This window comes from Macaca thibetana, chromosome 2, assembly GCF_024542745.1.
Source record: "Macaca thibetana thibetana isolate TM-01 chromosome 2, ASM2454274v1, whole genome shotgun sequence".
Lineage (NCBI taxonomy): Eukaryota > Metazoa > Chordata > Mammalia > Primates > Cercopithecidae > Macaca > Macaca thibetana.
In genome coordinates, this window is record NC_065579.1 from 61,282,512 (window position 1) to 61,304,643 (window position 22,132).

The 22,132-nt window shown below is 37.7% G+C and overlaps 2 protein-coding genes across 2 annotated transcripts in view; one reads left to right on the forward strand and one right to left on the reverse strand.

Annotated features, from left to right (window-relative positions):
• GFM1 (G elongation factor mitochondrial 1) overlaps positions 1-22,132 on the forward strand; it is a 45,138-nt gene that overhangs the window by 14,792 nt on the left and 8,214 nt on the right. The window contains exons 10-14 of the mRNA XM_050779848.1: positions 1,280-1,381; positions 3,058-3,114; positions 5,744-5,881; positions 6,728-6,810; positions 19,516-19,678. Of these exons, the coding sequence (XP_050635805.1) occupies positions 1,280-1,381; positions 3,058-3,114; positions 5,744-5,881; positions 6,728-6,810; positions 19,516-19,678 (543 nt within the window). The remainder of the gene's footprint in view (positions 1-1,279; positions 1,382-3,057; positions 3,115-5,743; positions 5,882-6,727; positions 6,811-19,515; positions 19,679-22,132) is intronic.
• Positions 6,838-13,103, reverse strand: LXN (latexin). Its single transcript, XM_050779891.1, has 6 exons — positions 12,763-13,103; positions 11,372-11,434; positions 9,872-10,049; positions 9,432-9,568; positions 7,438-7,500; positions 6,838-7,170 (listed from the first exon to the last, which is right to left on the reverse strand). Exons 1-6 carry the CDS (start codon positions 12,889-12,891, stop codon positions 7,072-7,074), a joined length of 669 nt encoding a protein of 222 aa, XP_050635848.1. The 5' UTR covers positions 12,892-13,103; the 3' UTR covers positions 6,838-7,071.

The following is a 22,132-nucleotide window of genomic DNA, read 5'->3' on the forward strand; positions in this document are numbered from 1 at the left end:
AAAGCTTCAGGGGCTGATCTGGGAGATAAACTTTGACTTACGCCTTGAATTCTTGAGTTGGCTTGGAGTCTGCTATAGCCTTCTGTAGTCCTTATGGTTAGTTCTTGGAAGGAATACTGAGTGCATGAGTTTGTCCCCTACTCCCACCCTCTCCCAATCCAGCTATATATTCCTGGAGAAATGTATCAGTCTAAGCAAAATCTTATGAATTTTTTGGTAGCTATAACTTTTGTTTCTTCTAGAGGAGGAATTGTCAGTCTCAAAACCCAACAGCATTGCTGTTTTGTGAGATAGGCAGCAGGGGGCAGGCTAAATGATTGTCATAGCTGTTTCATGGACCAGGAGCTGGAAGATTTGTGTAGCTGTGTCACCATTAAAGAAAGACATGTTTACTCACAGCCACAGTTGTTGTGAATGAACTGTAAATGTAAAAGGACAAAAACTAGGAAGCTTGGAGGCAACAATGCTTTGTTCTTAGATTTCCTGTGTTTTCTTGACTGCTTGCATCTGTGAGAAATTAAAATTATTTTTAGTACAGTGGGCTCCATTCTCCTTTGTTTTCAAAACTTCCTTTACAGGTTTCCTGGTATATCTCTGTCATACACAATCTCATTGTCTAACTGCGGCAACATATATAGTACATGCCTTTTTTTTTTTTTTTTTTTTTTTGAGATGGAGTTTTGCTCTTGTCTCCCACGCTGGAGTGCAGTGGCGCGATCTTGGCTCACTGCAACCTCAGCCTCCCAGTTTTAAGTGTTTCTCCTACCTCAGCCTCCCGAGTAGCTGGGATTACAGGCACCCGCCACCATGCCTGGCTAATTTTTTGTATTTTTAGTAGAGACAAGGTTTCACCATGTTGGGCAGGCTGGTCTCAAACTCCTCATCTCAGGTGATTCACTCGCCTCGACCTCCCAAAGTGCTGGTATTACAGACGTGAGCCACCATGCCCCGCCAGTACATGCCTTTTAATTCCATAGAAATAACTTTAGAACTTTGAGGCACTGTGTTGTTGGTACTGCAGATCCTTCAAGTAATGAGTTTTCTGTTTAAAATCTTGTCTGTTGACATATGGTTTAAATGAAGGCCTTTTAAAAATACATCTTAGCATGGTTGATTGTTGTTGTATTGGTTCTAGCTAATTCACTATAGAATTCAAGCTGAGAGATTCTGCCATGCTTATTTATATACAATGTGTGTACTGTACAGTTACTTTTTAGTTACCACGTCTTTATTTGTATTACTTATATCAAATATCATTTTGTTTTATTTGTTTTTTTAGGATGTTGAGGAAGTATATGCTGGAGACATCTGTGCATTGTTTGGCATTGACTGTGCTAGTGGAGACACGTTCACAAACAAAGCCAACAGTGACCTTTCCATGGTAAGCCATTTAATTTCAAAGCTACTTATCACTAGAATTTTAAAAGTCTGTTTTTTCATGTAGTGCATTTAATACTTCAGAAAAACAACCACAGAAGTTTTCGTTGAGTACCACAGTCATCAAGTTAGTGGTGGCTCTTTGAATGTTGGTTATAGCTCTTTGAATGTCAATTAGACAACTGCTGTGTAAGCTAATTCACTTGGTTTTTTCATAGTAAAAAGTAGGAAGAGTTTTGACTATAGTAAAAAGGAAAACTTGGAGGATCCACAATCCTCCCAAGTTTAGCAAGAAGGAAAAATCTCCACCAGATGGTACCTGGACAGTGTGGCTCTGATTCCTCCACCCTGAGACCTGCATCCACACTCGGGGTGCATTTCTAATTGTTACCACTAGCGTCAAGCTAGTTTCAGTGGAGTGCTACTTCCTTACTAACTCAGTAGCAGGAAAGTGTACTGTTCCCTCAATCCCTTGTGAGACCAGACTGTAACATTTAGACTAGACTTGGGATAACAGAACATAACCAGGCTCAGAAGGCAATATGCAACTACACAGTCTGATTTATAGAAACAGCCTGCCGTTTGGAACTCAGAAGTCCCTTTTTATCATTGAGGGATTCTGAGGGAGGAGCATGCACAGGTAGTTCCTGCCTTTGAATTCCCTTCACTCACTCACCTTTTTTGCTTCTGTAGTAGAGCAAATTCTGTTACATTATGGCCATTTGTTCATAAGAGTGATCTCTTTCATGAATTCAGTAAAGAAAGAGTATGATGAGTACATAGGTAATTTGCAGTGGGTCATTTACCTAAGTACTGACCCAACTCTAACAGATTAGCACTGTAATACTTCCTGCTATCTAATGATGAATTCATGATTTTATAGTTTAGTTTTTTTGTCTATAATATTCTCTAATGTGTGTAGTATTACCTGTTGATTTAGGACACTACAAAAAAGCATAAATCTATACAATTTTTGTTTGAGATCCAGATAAAAGGAATGTTTTCTAAGTATTATTGATAAGACCTTCTCTAAGTACTTCTCATTAGCAACATGAAGTGATTGGTGGTTGTGGGAAGTGCTTACTAAGGCTTTGAAACAAATAGGCCTTGGTTAGAGTCTCACCTTTGCCCTATACTACCTCCTGGCCCTTAGCCAATTTGTTTTACCTTATTTCCAAGGCTTTAGTGACTTTATTTGTAAAATTGGGATAATGCCTGCTTCTCAGAGTTGTAGTTGATTAAATGAGGTATCATGGGTATGAAGAATGTGGTGCCCTTTCTCTGTTTGCCTTATCAGTAATTGTAGTATATTTTGATTAAATAAAGTAACTTAGAAGATTGCAACAGCCACCAAGCAATAAGAATTTCACATCTCAGTATTTGGATTAGTTGTAGTGATTATGGTAAATAAATACATTCATTTAAACAGGTAAATAAATACATTCATTAATTTTATTTTGGGAAGGGGGAACTTATATAAGTAGATAGCTTTATTTATTTATTAATATGTTGTATTAATATATGTATTTAATGCAAAACACATCAAGATATATATTGTCTAGCCTAAAGACAATGGCTAGTATTTATCCTTTGTTCTGTTGTGAAGTGGCACATTAATCTATCCCTGACCCATGTGGGTCTGTTTTTGAATTCTTCTGTTTTCTTTTAAAAATATTTTAGGAGTCAATTCATGTTCCTGATCCTGTCATTTCAATAGCAATGAAGCCTTCTAACAAGGTAGGAGTTTGATTTAAAGCTCAGTATATCACAATTAAAACTTGAGCTCTTTTTCATCTCTCTCTACCATGCACTCGATATCTTGTAATAACCAGCAGTCTTATGGTCTCTGTTTCCTCTGTTGGTATTGAGATCTTCTTTTTAAATTTACCAGTCTGTTCCTAATGATAACTTCTCAGTATATTTGAAGAAATGGATGGTGTTAAAATATTCACATTACTGTACTTTATAACTCTTTAGTATATTGTTGGCTTCAGAGTGGTAAGTGTAACTTCCCGGATTCAAATCATAAATAACTGAAAATGGGGAGTCAGGGGCATTTCTCGTAAGTTGTAGTAAAACCCCACTATAAAGTACTTTAGAATGTTGAACTGATTAATCGACTCGTAGGTTATAATATAGCTCTAGGTTTTGTGGTATTTCTGAGGTAAGTGTCTGAGTATTGCATGGAAAGCCTGAAAATAAGACTTTTTTTCACTTTGAAATATAATTTTTAAGATAATTTTATGCTTTATAGTTTTATAATTGGGTTGATGTAATTTAACTTTTAATAAATCCAAAATTGCCTGGTTAGGTTTTGCATTTTCATTCTTTGCCATAGGAATTAGTCTGATCTTAAACCATAATTTTTTAGTTCTTAAGTTGCCTTGGCATTCATAACAATCATGTTAATGTGGTATATTGAAATTCACTTATTCATACATTGAGTGAACATTTTGTGATTTGTTATACAGAACTTATTACAAAACATACTCTGATGAATTGTCATGTGTGATATATCACTAACAGCTACTACTACATCTATTTTGAGGAATCTTGAGGTTTACCAGACCTTTCCTCAATATAGAAAAGAGAAAATTGAGGTGGCAAGACATATTAAATTACTGCATTTTCTCAGGAACTTGAGGAAAGGTGAACCTTACATCTTAACCTCAGTAGGATACCGTAGTTTATTCCAAGTATGTTGTTAAAATTGCTTGCTTTTCTCTTTGGAAGTATGCAAGGTTAGAACTTATGTATTATGCTTTTTCATTCCTAAATTCAGAGTTTATTTAAGACACTTAACTGTTGATAATTTACAATAATGGAGGGAAATCAATGCTTCAATATCCAGAAGGTTTTTTGGTGTTTTGGGGTTGTGTATGCATTAAAAAGTTTAAAGATGTTTGCTTGCTGGAATAAGTTAATTTAAATCAAATAATGAAGTCTCCATGAGTCTCAATAGTAGGGGCAGGCATGATGTTTCTAAGTTGAGAGTATCTGGCTTGTGCAGGAAAAAGGCAAAAGACCTAGAAAGACTAAACTGGGATTCAGTCCCAGCTTTGCCATGCAATAGCTGTGTGGCCTTGAACAAGTCACTTAAACTCTCTGTACCTCATTTCCTCACCTATAAAATGTGGATAATTCTGCCTTGCAGCATTGTGGTTGGGATTTGAGAAAACGTATGCAAAACACATACCACAGCTCCGGGTGTGTGGTAAATGATAGCTGTTAATATTGGTGGTACTGGGCATATAAGTTTTCTATTGCTGACATAGGAAGTTACCACATGTGGCTTAAAACAACACAAATATATTATTTTATAGTTCTGTGGATCATAGACTGATAACTGTTCTCAAAGGGCTAAATTAATCAAGATATTGGCAATGCTGTTTTCCTTTCTGAAGGCTCTATGGGATCATTTCTCTCCTTACTCAGGTTATTGGCAGTATTCAATTCCTTGTGGTTGTAGGATGGGGGTCCCCATTTCTTTGATGATTGTTACCTGAGGGCTGTTCCTAGCTTCTAGAGGCTACCCACCTTCCTTGGCTTGTGGCCCGCTTCCTCCATCTTTAGTGCCGGCAACAGCTGGTTAAGTCCCTTTCATGCTTCAGATATCTCCTGCCACTTCTTCCTTCATGGAATCCCTCTGATCCACCCTTCTGGCTTCCTCCATGTTTTAAAGGCACACATGATTTTGTTGTACCCACCTAGATAATTGATAACAATCTCCCCATCTCCAGGTCTGTAACCTTAATTACATTTGCAAAGTCCCCTTTACTATGTAAGGCAGCATATTGACAGATTTGGGAGGATTAGGGTATCTTTGGAGGGCCATCACTTTGCTTACCACATGGGATTACATGTCATCTAACGAGAAAAAAGGTGCATCATACCACATCCAAGCAGACTGTTTTGAAAGGGACAAGTCTCATTGTGGTATTTGCCTATTTGTTGGTCTGAACTATCCTGCTTGGATCTACAATAGTGTCTTGGTAAACATGCTGATTCCTTTGATTATGTATAGGATTTCTAAAATGTAACACAGATTCCAATTTCTGCTTTATGGGCAATTTTCACAAAACGACAGTTTGTCAGTGTAAGAGGAAAGGGCATAGAGTGAAGTCTTGGACTCTTGTTTTCTATCTTGGTATGGAAAGAAAATTCTTTTCAGTGAGCTATTCCCTGCTCTCTTGGCTGTGCGGTATCCAAGCTCACATTGTTTTTAAAAATGGAGTAGAACTAGATGTGTATCATTTTTATTTCTTAACTGCTGATGTATTTTATTTCATTCAGTAAAGTTTTCTCTAAAATCCCATTGCTTATCATGCGCAGTAAAACATATAGTGATTTTCTTCTTCTTTTGAAGAACGATCTGGAAAAGTTTTCAAAAGGTATTGGCAGGTTTACAAGAGAAGATCCCACATTTAAAGTACACTTTGACACTGAGAACAAAGAGACAATTGTATCTGGAATGGGAGAATTACACCTGGAAATCTATGCTCAGGTAATGAATAATAAGGAAGTTAAGTTAAAATCAATTTATTACTATCTGTTTTGTTAAAAGTCAATAATTCTCAATCTGATGTCTCTAACTAACTGGTTTTTCATCTAATGTCTCAATCTAATGTCTCTAACTTCACTCTGGTTTGTATGCAGATGTGGTCTACTGCTTCCGCTACTATGTGTTACAAAATAATTATTTTTGATCTCTAAACCTTTTTATTTGTAAAATGTTCTAGACCCCTAGAATCAAGGCTCAGGGGATTTGCAACAAGAATATCTGTCCATCTCCAGGTCATGGTTAACTGGGTCAGGTAAATCCTGGTTCAAGCCTTAGGGAGACAACCTGCGGTTGTACCAACTCTTCAGGCCATTTCTTCTCAAGTCAATAATTGAAGATCATTATAATATAGATAAAAGGAAGGTGGGGCCTATACCTTCCCAGGAAAGGTCTTGTATATATGGATATATAAGTAAAAAACAAGGTATGTGATTAGAAATTTTGATGAGATCATATCTTTGAAGTTGAGATAGAAAATCCTGACAACAGATTTATATATTATTCAAATGAATATATAATAATATGGAACAATGGTGACGTTTTAGTGGGTAGATTAATTGGAGGTAAATATAAATTAACCAATGTAACTTAGAATTCATTTATATAAAATCTGTAAAAGCAGTTTGTATTAAGTATCACATACCTAATCCTTATAAAATACTAAAATGATTTAAGATTTGTTTATCTATTATATTTAAATGAATGCTACTAAGATATATAAGATGCTCAGGAGTTTTTCTTTCAGTTTATTTTTTTAAATTTGAATAATATTTTCCCCACTCTTTTTAGAGGATGGAAAGAGAATATGGCTGTCCTTGTATCACAGGAAAGCCAAAAGTTGCCTTTCGAGAGACCATTACTGCCCCTGTCCCGTAAGTATGCAACGTAATTAAACATTATGAGGCTGAAATTGAAGCTTTTTATTTTGGATATACATACCACTATTACTGTCTTAAAGACATTTTTATATAGGGATACTTTGTATTATGAATCTATAAAGTTCTATACCATAATCAAGACATTTATATAAAGTGACACTTTGGGATTATTTGACCTCATAAGCTAGATGCCAGTGAAATTGGCATATACATCATTAATAGACATGTTTACACTTCCAGTGTTAGGGTTTTTGTTTATTCCAGTTGTACTTCCTTTGGCAGACGGCTGTTATGTTTTACTTTAGTGCCATATTGTGGATGCCAGAGAACTTGCATTTGCCAGGGAATAATCTCCTGCAAGTGAAGAAAATTAATGCCATGATAAAATTCAGAAAACATTTAGGAAAATGTAGTTGGGTTTATATTTTGTTAGAGATAAAACAGTCTTCGCAAAGAATAGTACTTTTGTTAAATTGCTACAGCTATAATATACTGAAATATGGTGCCTATCTGGATTTACATGAATTCTGATTTAGAGTCAAAATTAATAAAGCATACTTTGGCAATACAGGGAGTCTCAGTTTTCAGAATGGCATCAAATAAAGGTAAATTATACTTTACCTGAGATCCTATATCATGAAGTAGAATGGTGTAGTCTAATTCAATAAAGTCATCATTTCTTTGCTGTGACAAAAAATAAAAACCTGTTGTTTAAAACTTAATATCATTGGCAAAAAATTACATTTAATTTTGAAAATCATCTTTGATTAGTAGATGAATATAATATTTATATTTAGGTAAAAATAAAAATTGAATGTCAGAATTTCAGTTTAATGTGACAGAAAATCTATTCTCTTACACTAAATAAAGTGTTCTTTCAAGATTCATTTTAAAATCATGATTTTATATTTGTTCCCCAAAAAATGTTTACCTGTTTTTAGTTTCCAAGTTGTGGTAGCTACTTAAGAGAATTACCAAGTGTAGCTTGTTATTTAAGAACCCTTCGTGTTTCCATTGTACAGAAAAGCATAATTTATGGGATAAACTGTAGCAATGGGTGTTTACATTGAAATAATACAATTTTACAATAGAAATTTTCTTTTTGAAAACTGAAAAATAAGGCCAGGCACAGTGACTCACACCTGTAATCCCGCACTTCGGGGGCGCCGAGGTAGGCAACTTGCCTGAGCCTAGGAGTTTAAGAACAGTCTGGGAAACACAGTGAAACCACGTCTCTATGAGAAGAAACAAAAAATTAGCCAGGCATGGCTGTGTGCGCCTGTACTCCCAGCCACTTGGGAGGCTGAGGCGGAAGGACCGCCTGAACCTGGGAAGTTGAGACTGCAGCGAGCCATGATCACACTAGTACACTCCAGCCTGGGCAACAGAGTGAAACCCTGTCTCAAAAACAGGCAAACAAACAAACAAACAAATGAAACCAGAACACCTGAGAATAATAAAATGTAGTGAGTATAGTTATGTGATTGTGTAATTAAGCTTTTTTCTGTACTGTACAGTAGAGGGAAAAAAAAGTTTCAGTATGGCATGACTATAGTAAGTTGAACACAAAACTTAGATTGCTAAGGGAAATAGTCTGTATTAAGCTGAGCATAAAAGCTAAATGTCGGATTATAACTCAAGACTTTCCTCTTCTGAAAGCACAGCTTTGCTTGTGACTGCCATAAAAAGTGGCCCTGAGGATCTTTATAGAGCAGATTAAAGGTGAGGAGAGTCATTACAATTGTCCCTTAGTATCCATGGAGCACTGGTTCCAGGATTCCCCTCAGATACCAAAATCCACTGATGCTTAAGTCTCTGACATAAAACAGTGTAGTATTTCCATATAACCTATGCATACCCTTTCATATACTTTAAATCATCTCTAGATTACTTATAATACCGAATACAATCTAAATGTTATGTAAATAGTTGTTATATTAGGGAATCATGACAAGCAAAAAACCTGTGCATGTTCAGTACAGATGCTACCATCCATTTTTTACCCCAAATATTTTTGATTCTCAGTTGTTTGTATCCATGGATGCAGAACCCATGGACAGAGAGACCTGACTGTATATTGTATACCTGGGATTCTATCTTGCTGCTACTAATAAAACTCTCTAAACCTTTTTGTTCTAGAAGAGGGTTTGAGTAAAGTATCATAGTTAAATCTGACTTGACTAACCTGAAAGATTAAAAGCTACAATTACCATGATGCTTTTGCAAAGTGCAGTCTAGATACTGTGTGTTAATAGAAAGTGTTTCATTGAAATCCTTGGCTTTGCCTTGCTATTGTTATGCTTCCTAGTCAGTATGTTCCCAGAGAATGCAACTAACCAAGCACAGTTATTAGGCAAGTTTGAGGCACAGGAGGCCTGTGGTTTGCATCTCTCAGCCAAATCAAACAACTTTTTAGACCAGTTACTGTTGCTTTGGACTCTTGCTACAATTCTTCACCTTCTCTAATCTTGATTGTAACTGACCTCCCCTTTGAAATCCCAGGTTTGCTATTAAATACAAAATGACTATAGGGATACTGTTTATCGAATTATGAATTACAATACTTTTGATAAATATTAACCCCATTAATAGTGTATTTTATAGAAACTACTTACCACTTGCTTGACAGTTTGAATTTTTACCATTTTATACCATGTGTCTTCGGTAGAATTTTGCCATATTATATAACCACAGGCAACCCAGGCTAAATGTAGAAGGAGCGTCATTTCTGGAGATACATTTCCAAAATTGTCTGGTAGGAGAAACATTTATATGATAATTATATATGTAGTATTAACCTTTTAAAACAAAATGTAAATTCTAAATCATGTCTTAGTTTCCTTCAAATGTGTGCAGAAAATAATTTAATTAAGCTATGGATCTATGAAATTTCTGAGGCCTCTTTTTTGTTGGATTAGATTGGAGATGAGTATTTTTGCAAAAGCCTGCATGTTTCTAACATACTTAGCAACTAACAATTTTAAGCATAGATAATTGAGATTGATTTTAAAGTTGAAACAAACAAATGATTTTCATGCCATATTTATGTATATACCTGGAATATTTTGTGCTTCTAGTGGTTCCTTCATCGACTTGAGTCTTTGATAAAATGTGTTGTCTTCTTCATCTGGATTCTTTCCAGTTTCTCCTTCAAATGTGAAGTTGACTTCTGGTGCAGTTTCTTGTCCCATTAAAGGGTAAAGTACTTCAGCTGTGCAGTTCACCTTAACTTGCTGTTTGAAATTTAGCAAAAGATCCTTATATACAGGAGGCTATTCATTATTAATTATCATCTTTGAGATATGATTTAAAGCATAGGCCCCTAATGGTGTTGTTTTAGACTAGACTTCAGAGTGCATGTTTTCAGAGGTATCTAACTGGGCCTGGCCTATTAATATTCTATACTTATCATGTGAGTACCCTAAAATAGGTAACTTACCTTATAAATGATCTTGTAAAGTCTAGTCTTAAAACTGAATATATCTCAGTATTAATGGGGTGTCCACTTGCAAGGCCAGATTTTAGTCTGACTTTATATACCAACTCAAGACTCTGGTTACTTTTAAAGTTTTTCCATTACTCTTACTCCTTGCTCCTGAAATAACATAATTTTTTTCAAATGCAGATGCAGCAGTCTGTGTCTGGATATAAAATTAGAAGATTATAGCATTGGGTTATGCTTTGTAAAGATGGCTGTCTAGCAGCTCAGATGCCTTTTAATGAATCTCCTTATGAATTATGCTCAACAGAAAGGCAAGCTTTTTAAAATTTCAAGATGGCTGTGGTACAGATTGCCATTGCTTTCTTTGAAGTTTGTCTCATTACTAATTTGACAGTTGTGTATAATCTTTAAAATTTCCCTTCCTTATTACTGGAGGATCTTTATATGAATGGTGGTATCAGCTGGCATTCTATTGCTTGTGAATATCTAAGAACACATTATTTCTCTAAAAACCCAATGAAAAACAGAATGAGAAAAGCAGACGTAAGAAAGTGATTGATTGGGGAGTAAATTACTTCACTCATTTATATTAGGCATAAGTGCTGATTGCCCTAAGAGTAAGGAAATTCATTTGAACTGAAGTATATAGTCTTTTTCTGTGTAGGTTGGTAGAAATAATTCACATACCTAGGAATACCCAACGATAGTAAAGAACTGATCCTTGTAAACTTTGCCCATATGGTAATTTTTAGAGGCAGGGATTTCACAACAACTTTTTAAAAAGAGGTAAAACTAATCAGTGTTATGGATTTGATCAGCAAAAATGATCTGGAATATTTAGAATTAAATTTGATTTAATAAGAACATTTTGGCTGGGCATGGTAGCTCATGCCTGTAATCCTGGCACTTTGGGAAGCAGAGGCAGGAGGATCACAAAAATTAGCCAAGTGTGGTGGCATGCACCTGTGGTCCCAGCTACTGGGGGTGGCTGAGGTAGGAGGATGGCCTGAGCCCACGAAGTTGAGGCTGCAGTGAGCCATGTTCCACCACTGCACTTCAGCCTGGGTGATAGAGACCCTGTCTCAAAGAAAAAAGAAAAAAAAATTGACGTACTTTTTGTATAATTTCTTCAACAGCAAATTTAAGGCGATACTTATGTCCTCTTCCTGGAATATCCTAAAATTAAACAAATGTAATGGAGACAAGAAAATATTATAACAACATTATACTTGCATTGTTAGAAGCATCCATCTCATTTGGTTGGAGGGGCTGGCTGAAGGGGAATGGTGAAAGCCTTAGATCTTGAAAAAGGCATGTCACCATGAATGTAACATCTAATCTAGCAAGTCCCCTGTCAGGTTTATTTTGGATGAAAACAAAAGGGTAGGATAAAAGCATACAAATTGGGCACAGCTCACTTTCAATCATCAAAAGACTTTAACCTCTGGATCTGTGATCTTAAAGTCTCTACATAAATTTTGAAACAGTGTTTAATTCTAAAGATGACAAATAGTGTCATCTTTGAAAAGATTTTTCATAAAGCTCAGTGTACCCTCCAAATAATGTTCAATGAACGTGAATTTCATTTTGAGGCAGATTACTGCAAAGCAATTGGAGACTTAATACAATTAAGTATTGTTTTTACTTGTATATTAGTGGAACTGCAAAATGATTAACAAATTTTATAAGACTAAGAAATGAGTTTCACTTTTAAATCAAAATACTGGTTGAAAATTTATACCTAATTATGTTATCTGGTCCAGTTTCAAAATAAGATCTACGGTCTGTCAGCTCTTAAAGACTGTTAGCAGTTAAAATTCTGTCAGATAAATAAGGGATAATCTGAAATCCAGTGGATTTTAGTAAAATGAAAACAAACGTCGTTAGTGATTGCTGAGGCCTTAAACATTTAACTCAAGCCTTTAGCAGAGGGCGCACATCTTTTAAGGCAGTCATGTGGTAGTGGTGTTTGGGTGGCTAAAGGCCAGCGTCAGCCCACAGTGCTTTTATTCTTTGACTTTGTCGGTTTCTCTTGCTATTTGTTTCCTCCTTCATTTTGGTCAAAGGGTCTAATAAGGATTTGTCTTAAAATGTAGGCAATAGAGAGTCATTTGGAAGATGGGAGCTTTTGTTGGTCCAGATCAGAGTAGCAGATGAGAAACGTGGCAGCCTTAAGAGTCTTTCGAATGGTTCCTACAGGTTACACTTAAGGAAAGTGCTGCCCCATTACTTAGAGCGTTTTCCCATTTTCCTGTAACTGTGCGTGTAAAAACTTTGTCTCTGCCTTAAGATGAAAACAGTCCCGGGCTGTCTGCAGAGACTGTAGTATAGACATTCCCCCAGAAACCTTAATATCTCAAGACCAGATACCAGCAGTGTGTCCTAAAACAGAAGGTGGGTAGGGGGTGGCGTGGAGTATCTGCACACAAAGGCTGAGACCTCGGGTCAGTGGAGGGAGCGCAATCCTGAAGCCCCCGCTGCGCGCCACCCCCTGCTAAACTCACCTCCATGCTGGCTTGTTTGACCTTCTGCACCTCAAACACCCTGTGGGGGGTCCCCTGCTGGTAGTTGATGTAGTTCTGTGCCACCAAGGCTGCCCTGGAGGCTGGGTAGTTGGTCGGCGGGATTTCCATTCTGTTAGAGCAGTGACTTCAGGGCTTGGGCTGCTGAGGCTTAACGGGACCAGTAGAAGAGCGCCACCCGTCCTGCTTGCTGCTGGGTCCGGTTGCCGAGGCGAAAAAGTCGCAAGCTCCTTCAGTCTGTCTTCTTTCTCAGCAACTTCCGACTCCGGAAGCTGCTGCTTGGGCTCAGGCTCTCTCCGTCCCAGCTCCCTGGGCTGGCTGCTTCTGAGGCCCCGCCCCGCTACTGCCAGCAGCGGCCTTCCTTACTCCGCCTGCCGGTTCCTACTGGAAGAGAGGCCAGCATGCTGTCAGGCACCAGCAGTTGGAGGTGTGGGGAGGGAGTCAGTGGGCTAGGTTCTCTGGGATTGCGTCTTTCCTTTCATTAACCTTTATAGAAGTGCAGGGTGGGGCTTTTTGGCCTTCGCTTATGTAGGACGTCTCTGAAGCCTCCAGTTTCCTGTCCATGGAAAAAAAGTCTGGTTGCTTCGCTTGCATACTGGAATGCAACTTCCGTATACATCGCACGCAGTGTCCCTGACAGGGCAAGGTGCACAGGCACTCCAGGTAGTGATTCGATTCCTTCATTTCCCTTCCCCTTGTGAGAGTCCAGGAAGAGGCTTTCTCGTCCTTAGCTCTTTGTGGGTTTTGGACCAGTTCTGCCCAAATCAAAGTATGAGAATCTGCAAACTATAATATTAAATTGGGGGATTATGTAATTTGGATCAGGAGAAAAAAAATGCGCCTGTACCCCTCTCCTTTACTAATCTTAAAATGATGAAGTTTTAATGTAATACCATGCTTCCAATTTGAGTCATTTTGAATATTTTACTTCAAGGATTAAAATAAACTTAAAAACTAAACTTATACAAATTACTCTCTCTGGTATGTGGTCTCCCTCATTGAAATGGGTCTATAAACCTGACTTTGTAGAAGTACAGGTTTATCCTTGGTGGTCTTAGGCTAATTGGGCTAGGATAACTTGGAGATTCTACCAAGGTTTGGCCAAGGTCTTCGCTGCCTGGATTGGGACCTTTTTTTTTTGAGTCAGAGTTTCGCTCTGGTTGCCCAGGCTGGAGTGCAATGGTGCGATCTCAGCTCACTGCAACCTTTGCTCCTGGGTTCAAGCAGTTCTTCTGCCTCAGCCTCCCAAGTAGCTGAAGATTACAGTCATGTGGCACCATGCCCAGCTCATTTTGTATTTTTAGTAGAGACAGGGTTTCTCCATGTTGGTCAGGCTGGTCTCGAACTCCCGACCTCAGGTGATCCACCCGCCTCAGTCTCCCAAAGTGCTGAGATTACAGGCGTGAGCCACCACACCCGGCCTTTTTTTTCCCTTGTGTATTAGCTGTTTTAACAGCTGTTTTTTTGTTTTGTTTTGTTTTTGTGAGACGGAGTTTCACTCTTGTTGCCTAGGCTGGAATGCAATGGTGCAATCTCAGCTCCCTGCAACCTCCGCCTCCTGAGTTCAAGCGATTCTCCTGTCTCAGCCTCCAGAGTAGCTGGGATTACAGGTGCCCACCACAATGCCTGGCTAGTTTTTTGTATTTTTAGCAGAGACAGGGTTTCACCATGTTGGCTAGGCTGGTCTCGAACTCCTGACCTCAGGTGATCCACCTGCCTTGGCCTCCCAAAGGGCTGGGATTATAGGCATGAGCCTCCGCGCCTGGCCAGGACCTTTAACTTGGTAGTAACACACACACCCGAGACTCTTGAGGTCTCTTTTTTTCCAATTATGTAGATTCCGCAGTAAATCTGGATTCTGGACTTGGGCCCCAGTTTCATGTTTATTATTGTCTCCTGGGATTTGGGGGTTCTGATTGACTTTGCCTTTAAATACCATCTGTCTGCTTGCCTATCATCTTATATCAAATGTCTCTCTCTCTGTCAAAGCTTAATCCAGAGCAAGGCTCTAACTCTGTTCAATTTTATGAAGGCTGAGAGAGGTGAGAAAGTTGCAGAAGAAAAGTGTGAAGCTAGCGGATGCTGGTTCATGAGGTTTAAGGAAAGAAGCCATCTCTGTAATGTAAAAGTGAAAGGTGAAGCAGCAAGTGCTGATGTGGAAGCTGCGGTAGTGATCAGTGATCTCCTAGGATCGTTGATGATGTTGGCTACACGAAACAACAGATTTTCTTTTTTTCTTTTCTTTTTTTTTTTTTTTAGATGGAGTTTCACTGTTGCCCAGGATGGATTGCAGTGGCATGATCTCAGCTCACTGTAGTGAGCCTCTGCCTCCTGGGTTCAAGCCGTTCTCCTGCCTTAGCCTCCCGAGTAGCTGGGATTACAGGCATCCGCCACCATGCCTGACTAAGTTTTGTATTTTTAGTAGAGACAGAATTTCACATATTGGTCAGGCTGGTCTCAAATTCCTGACCTCGTGATCCACCTACCTCAGCCTCCCAAAGTGCTGGAATTACAGGCATGAGCCACACGCCCAGTCAAACAACAGTAATTTTCAATGTAGATGAAACATCCTTCTTTTGGAAGAAGATACCATCTTTGACTTTCATAGCTGTAGGGAAGTTGGTGCCTGGCTTCAAATCTTCAAAGGACAGGCTGTGACTCTCTTCTTAGGGGCTAATGCAGCTGGTGACTAAGTTTGAAGATAGTGCCCCTTTCCAATTGTCAAAATCCTAGGGCCCATAATAATTATGCTAAATCTACTCTGCCTATATTCTACAAATGGAATAACAAAGCCTGGGTGACAGCACATCTGTTTACAGCATGGCTTACTGAATGTTTAAAATCCATTGCTTAGAAAAAAAACGATTCTTTCAAAAGATTACTGCTCATTGACAATTCACCTGTCACACAAGAGCTCTGATGGAGATGTACAAAGAGATTAATATTGTTTCCGTGCCCGCTAATACAACATTCATTCTGCAACCCCTGGATCAAAGAGTAATTTTGACTTTCAAGTCTTACTATTTAAGAAATACATTTTGTAAGGTGATCGCTGCCATAGGTTGATTCCTCTGATGGATCTGGACAAAGTAAATTGAAAACCTGGAAAGGGTTCACCATTCTAGGTGACATTAAGAACATTTGTGAGTCCTGGGAGGAGGTCAAAATAACATTACCAGGAGTTTGGAATAAGTTGATTCCAACCTTCATGGATGACTTTGAGAGGTTTAAGACTTCAGTGGGTGAAGTAACAGTGAATGTATTGGAAATAGCAGGAGAACTAGAATTAGAAGTGGAGCCTGAAGATGTGACTGAAGTCCTACAATTTCATGTTCAAACTTGAGCAGATGAGGAGTTCCTTCTTCTATGGATGAGCAAAGAAAGTAGTTTCTTGAGATGGGATCTACTCCTGTTGAAGACACTGCGAACATTGTTAAAATTATAACAAGAGGTAAACCTGGTTGATAAAGCAGTGGCAAGGTTTGAGATGATTGACTCCAGTTTTGAAAGAAACTCTGCTATGGATATAATCCTTTCAAACAGCATCACATGCTACAGAGAAGTCTTGTGAAAGGGAAAGTCAATCAGTGGGGCCAACTTCATTGTTGTCTTGTCTTAAGAAATTGTCATGTGACTGGGTGAAGTGGTTCACACCTTTAATTCCAGCTACTTGGGAGGCTGAGGCAGGAAGATCACTTGAGGCCAGGACTTTGAGACCAGCCCTGGGCAACTAGGGCAATAGAGAGACTCATCTCTAAAAAACATTTTAAAAGAAATTGCCACAGCCACCTCAACCTTCAGCAGCCACCACCTTGATCAGTTAGTAGCCATCAGCATCAAGCTAAGACCCTCTAGGCTCCTAGACCTTCAGTGTCTACTCCTAATTCTGATGCTGAAGTTTCAGATGATTGTTAACATTTTTTAGCAATAAAGTATTTTTTAATTAAGATATGTGTGGTGGGATTTTTGTTTAGACATAATGCTATTGCATACTTAATAGACTACAGTATCGTGTAAACATACAGCTTTTGTAATCACTAGGAACACAATTTGTGTGACTTGCTTTATTGTGATATTAGCTTCATTGCAGTGGTCTGTTACTGAACCCACAATGCCTCCAAGATATGCCTGTATGTTGTGATGCTTTGAAAAAGAAAGTGAACAAAAATGTATTTGTAATGTACTGTCTTCCTCATAAACTGTTTTAATTTATAAATACAGTGTTTCTTTGGACTATGTAGCTTTTAAAAAAATTAATAGCAATATAGCATTTCTCATCTTTTCTAGTTATATTAGCCAGCAACTATAAAGTAACTAAAGGATGAAATGGTTAGTTCTTCTCTTAAGGCCTTTTCTAAGAAGTTGGAGGAATTTTTTTCTCCTATTTTTTTTTCCTTTTGATGAGTCATGTATCTGTAAGCCAGCCTCTTAGGTTGTCGTTGTGTGTGTGAGGTTTTTGAATAGGTCCTCTGCTGATAGTGTCCAGGAAAGTGGCTGAGTACATTCTGATAACTCAGAGCTTTTTGCTGATAATGAAATTTTAGATTTCACGCTAGTTAATATCTCGTGTGTTGCCACCAGTAGTGAGAAATACAATATGTGAGCTTCCTCAAGTCACCATTTTGAAGCCTTATGAATGCAGTCACCATCTCTGTATATCAAAGCTAGTAACACTGGTTGTGAGATAATAGGCATTTAAAAGTATACATACCAATTTAGGCTCTCTTAAAAACATAATTACTAGAAATGCCCATTGCTTGCAACTTTGTTATGACTCTGAAGTCAAAACAAATCTGCAAATTTGAGGTAAACAACAAAGCCAACACAATTCTTACATATATATATATTTTTTGTTGTTGAAAACAATGTGGCCCTGACGTAATTTTTTTTTTTTTTTTTTTTTTTTTTTTTGATTAAAAAAATAGATTGAGTGGGTACAGGTGTAGTTTTGTTACATGGATATATTGGGTAGTGGTGAAGTCTGGGGCTTTTGGTGTAACCATCTGCCAGATAATATTCATTGTACCCAATCGGTAATTTCTCTTCCCTCAATCCCCCCCCACCCAACAATTCTAATCAACATTCATTTTAATGTGACAGATGATGTTTTGCCAAAATGAAATTGTCTTTCATAATGTGACATTTCTTTCACCTTCAGCATTTCTGTTTAGCTGCCTGTCACGCAGTCTTAGTTCTTCTACCGTTACTTTTTCTAAACTACTGCAAAATCTGTCTTCTTGTAGCACCGTCTGTTAGCTTTTGAAGTGAATAAACTAACCCCAGCGTTTGTAAGTTAGTTTATATCTTTTTTGTATTAGCCTTCTAGAAGAATGTTTAAGATCCTTGGTTTTAGAGCAAATCCTGACTCTGCCACTTAATGCTCTGTCACATTGGGCAAGTTACTTAGTCTCTCTGTCCCTCAGGTTTCTCATCTGTAAAATGGTGATAAAAATAATACCTACTTCATGGGTTTGTGGTAAAGAACAAGTAAGACAATCCATATAAGGTACTTAACATAAGCCTGGCACAGAAGTATTCTGTTGTTTGACACTCTCTTGATTATAAATTCAGATATGGTTCCTGAAACTGTGTGGAGTTACTTGTTTGTGATTTGGTCCTTTAGAGCAGTGCTGCCCAGTAGAACTTGGGGCAGTGATGGAAATCTTTTAATTTAAATGTAAACAGCCATGGTTAGTTATTACCATATAGACATCACAGATCTAGAGTACGCTTGTATAGATGTTATATTGTTGACAAATTGAAAACATGATTTAAAATGTCTCATAGAAACCGTTGTGTATACTTGAGAATATGAGAGCGTTCCACAGTTTTGGAAATTTGCCTGTTGTAAGCTGGCATCTCCTAACAGCTTAGAACAGGCAAATATTGATATTTCCTTTTTCCAAACCACTCTCAGATTTGTATGCAGGAATGCACACTCATTAATGTCCATTTTCTTACCTGCTAATAATTTTGAAAGCAGCTGGCCTCTTCCATCTTGTAGTCTTGAGGAAGATTTCAATTTAAAGGAAGAAATGCCTTGCAAACAGTAGACACTCATGAAATGATTTTTCCAGTGAAACAGTAGCCTGTGTTTACATATCTTTAGTATGTATGTAAAGTGCTTATTCTGTCATATTAATGTTGCCATTAGTGGTTTGAAGTAAACACTGACCTGTGTTTAAGTATCTTTTTGTGTCTTTTGAATGACTGACTTATGTTAGTCTCTATCATTTTGCCACCGATCATTTTCAGGTATTAATTATTTCACTTGGAAATCCCTTTTCTTGTATTGCCTGAGTCTATGATGCCCAAGGAATAACATCAAATAGGAACTATCTGAATAAATTAACTTAGCCATCAAAGGTCCTATTTTCAAGTCTTTGGTTACAGAGATTTAAAGAAAGAACACTGTGTTCCAGGGAAATGGGCAAGGTCTTCGGAATGTAGGTTATTAGAACAAGAACCGTAGACTGACCTTTTTCTTTTAATTACTCGACTTTTACTTTTTTATTTGTGAAATTCATCTGTGTATTACCTTGGGTAGTATATCCCACCCTCACTTTAAGTAAAAACAGAAAAGAGAGGGTTCTTTTTAAAATCTACAGTAAACTTTTATAAAAAGACCATGATAATAAATAAATAATCAAATGTGTTCTTTTAAATTAATAGGGGTTACTTATTTTGTAATTACATAATGCTCCTTTTTTTTTTTTTCTCCTAAATCACTTTCAGGTTTGAGTTTACACATAAAAAACAATCAGGTGGTGCAGGCCAGTATGGAAAAGTAATAGGTGTCCTGGAGCCTCTGGACCCAGAGGACTACACTAAATTGGAGTTTTCAGATGAAACATTCGGATCAAATATTCCAAAGCAGTTTGTGCCTGCTGTAGAAAAGGTAAATTTTTTAAAAAGCGTTTTTGCATTTTTACTTACTAAAAACAGTTTATCAGGTATTAAATCATACTTTATCTTCCATCATGTTGTCTATCACGGTTTGTTTTAGTTACATTCCTGTTTCTCTGATTGTTAGGCTTTCCATCTGATTTAGAATGTCTAGTTCATTAAGGAGAAGAGCTATAAATCCATGCTGTGACAATGATGGGAAATTATTATGTTTCTGAATCATAGTTGTATTTTTCTTAATAAATTGAAACTACTGTATTGTAATCAGCAATTAAAATTTGTAGTAGTTCTTAGTGATTTGTAAGAGTTTTATGTGTACTATTGTAGCTGAATGATCATTCTTTAGATTCCCAACACCTGGGTGCTACTGTCTCATTTCTGCTACTGATTAATATGCTTTGGTAAATCAGTATTGAGAACAGTTTCTTCATTTGTAAACTGAGAGAAAATACTTAAACCTGCACCCCTCACAAAATTGAGGATCAGATAAGACTATGTGACATTTCCTTGGAGAAATGCTTTGCACGTGTGAGGGGTGTTTTGTTCACTTTCCAGGTCATTTGCTTTATGACTGTTGTAGGCTGGGCACGATGGTTCACGCCTGTAATCCTAACATTTTGGGATGCTGAGGTGGGCAGAACACTTGAGCCCAGGAGTTTGAGACCAGCCTGGGCAACATGCTGAAACTCCATCTCTACAGAAAAATGAAAATAGAAAAAAAAATTAGCCTGGTGTAGTGGCACACACCTGTAGTCCCAGCTGCTCTGGAGGCTGAGGTGGGAGGGGAGAATTGCTTGAGCCCAGAAGATAGAGACTGTGGTGAACTGTGCACCACTGTACTCCAGCCTGGGTGACAGTAAGACCCTGTCTCCAAAACGGAAAAAAGAAAAAAGAAAAAAAAAAAATGTTGTAAACCCTTAATTAATTCACATAGACTGTGTTTTGTTTTTTTTTTTGAGACCGAGTCTCGCTCTGTCACCGAGGCTGGAGTACAGTGACGCAATGTCGGCTCACTGCAAGCTCCACCTCCCGGGTTCACGCCATTCTCCTGCCTCAGCCTCCCTAGTAGCTGGGACTACAGGCACGTGCCACTACGCCCGGCTAATCTTTTGTATTTTTTTAGTAGAGACGGGGTTTCACCGTGTTAGCCAAGATGGTCTCGATCTCCTGACCTCATGATCCGCCTGCATTGGCCTCCCAAAGTGCTAGGATTATAGGCGTGAGCCGGTGTGCCTGGCCAGTTTTTGTTTTTAACCTTTTGACTTAGAAGATCTTATTAACAGGTTATAGTTTTGATTTCAGTGGTGGAGCATTTTTTTTTGTGATTAATGTATTCTATTTCAAGACAATATTTTGTCATTCACACACTTTAAATTCTTACATCTACTAAGATGAATGTAGATGAAGGAGAACTTAGATATTTTACAGCAAATATAACTTACAGTTTTGAAATGTCAAGAAATATTTTGTGCTATCTGTGCAGCCATGTTATTGTGTTGCCGAGAAAAACTAACTTAAGTGGTAGGAGCTCTACAAGTATTTGTTAAGTGACTGAATTAATAAAAATTGCAAGCTCATCAAATGGTACTCTTTAAATATGTGTAGTTTATTGTATATCAGTTATACTTCAACGAAGCTATTTTTAAAAAAATAATTAGATTTGAAAAAATGGTGAATTACTCTTTAATTCTAGTTCTTACTGACATTTTGTAACACCAGAGCTATAATGTAGTGATCTACCAATGAGGCAAAGCAGTTAGAGGTATGCAGTATGGGGCTCAAGACACAGCTAGTGAATAAACACCAATTTTGGTGGGGGTTTTCTTTTAGGGAGTTTCTTAGTTTTGCCTTTCCACTGTTTCCTCATTGTTAAATTAAGATCATGCTGTCTCTATGATGTGTTATGAATAATTGAGTTGAGTAATTCCTGCAGATGAGGTTATGAGAAAGTGACTGTTAGCACTCTAAGCCTTGCTTTCAAACCAGCTTATGCCCTTAACTAATATGCTTTTCCAAGGAATTGTTCATCTAAATGCCACAGTAATAAAACTTAAATAGTAAAGTTATACTGTTTACAATAGCAAAGACATGGAATCAGCCTAAATGCTCATCAATGATAGACTGGATAAAGAAAATGTGGTACATACACACCAATACTATGCAGCCATAAAAAAGAACAATATCATGTCCTTTGCAGGGAGGGGCATGGATGGAGCTAGAGGCCATTATCTTTAGCAAACTAACTCAGGAGTAAAAAACCAAATACCACATGTTCTTGCTTATAAAAGAGCTAAATGATGAGAACACATGGATACATAGAGGGGAACAACACACACTGGGGCCTATTAGAGGGTGAAGGGTGAGAAGGAGAGGATCAGGAAAAAATAACTAATGGGTACCAGGCTTAATACCTGAAAGATGAAAAAATCTATACAACAAACCTCAT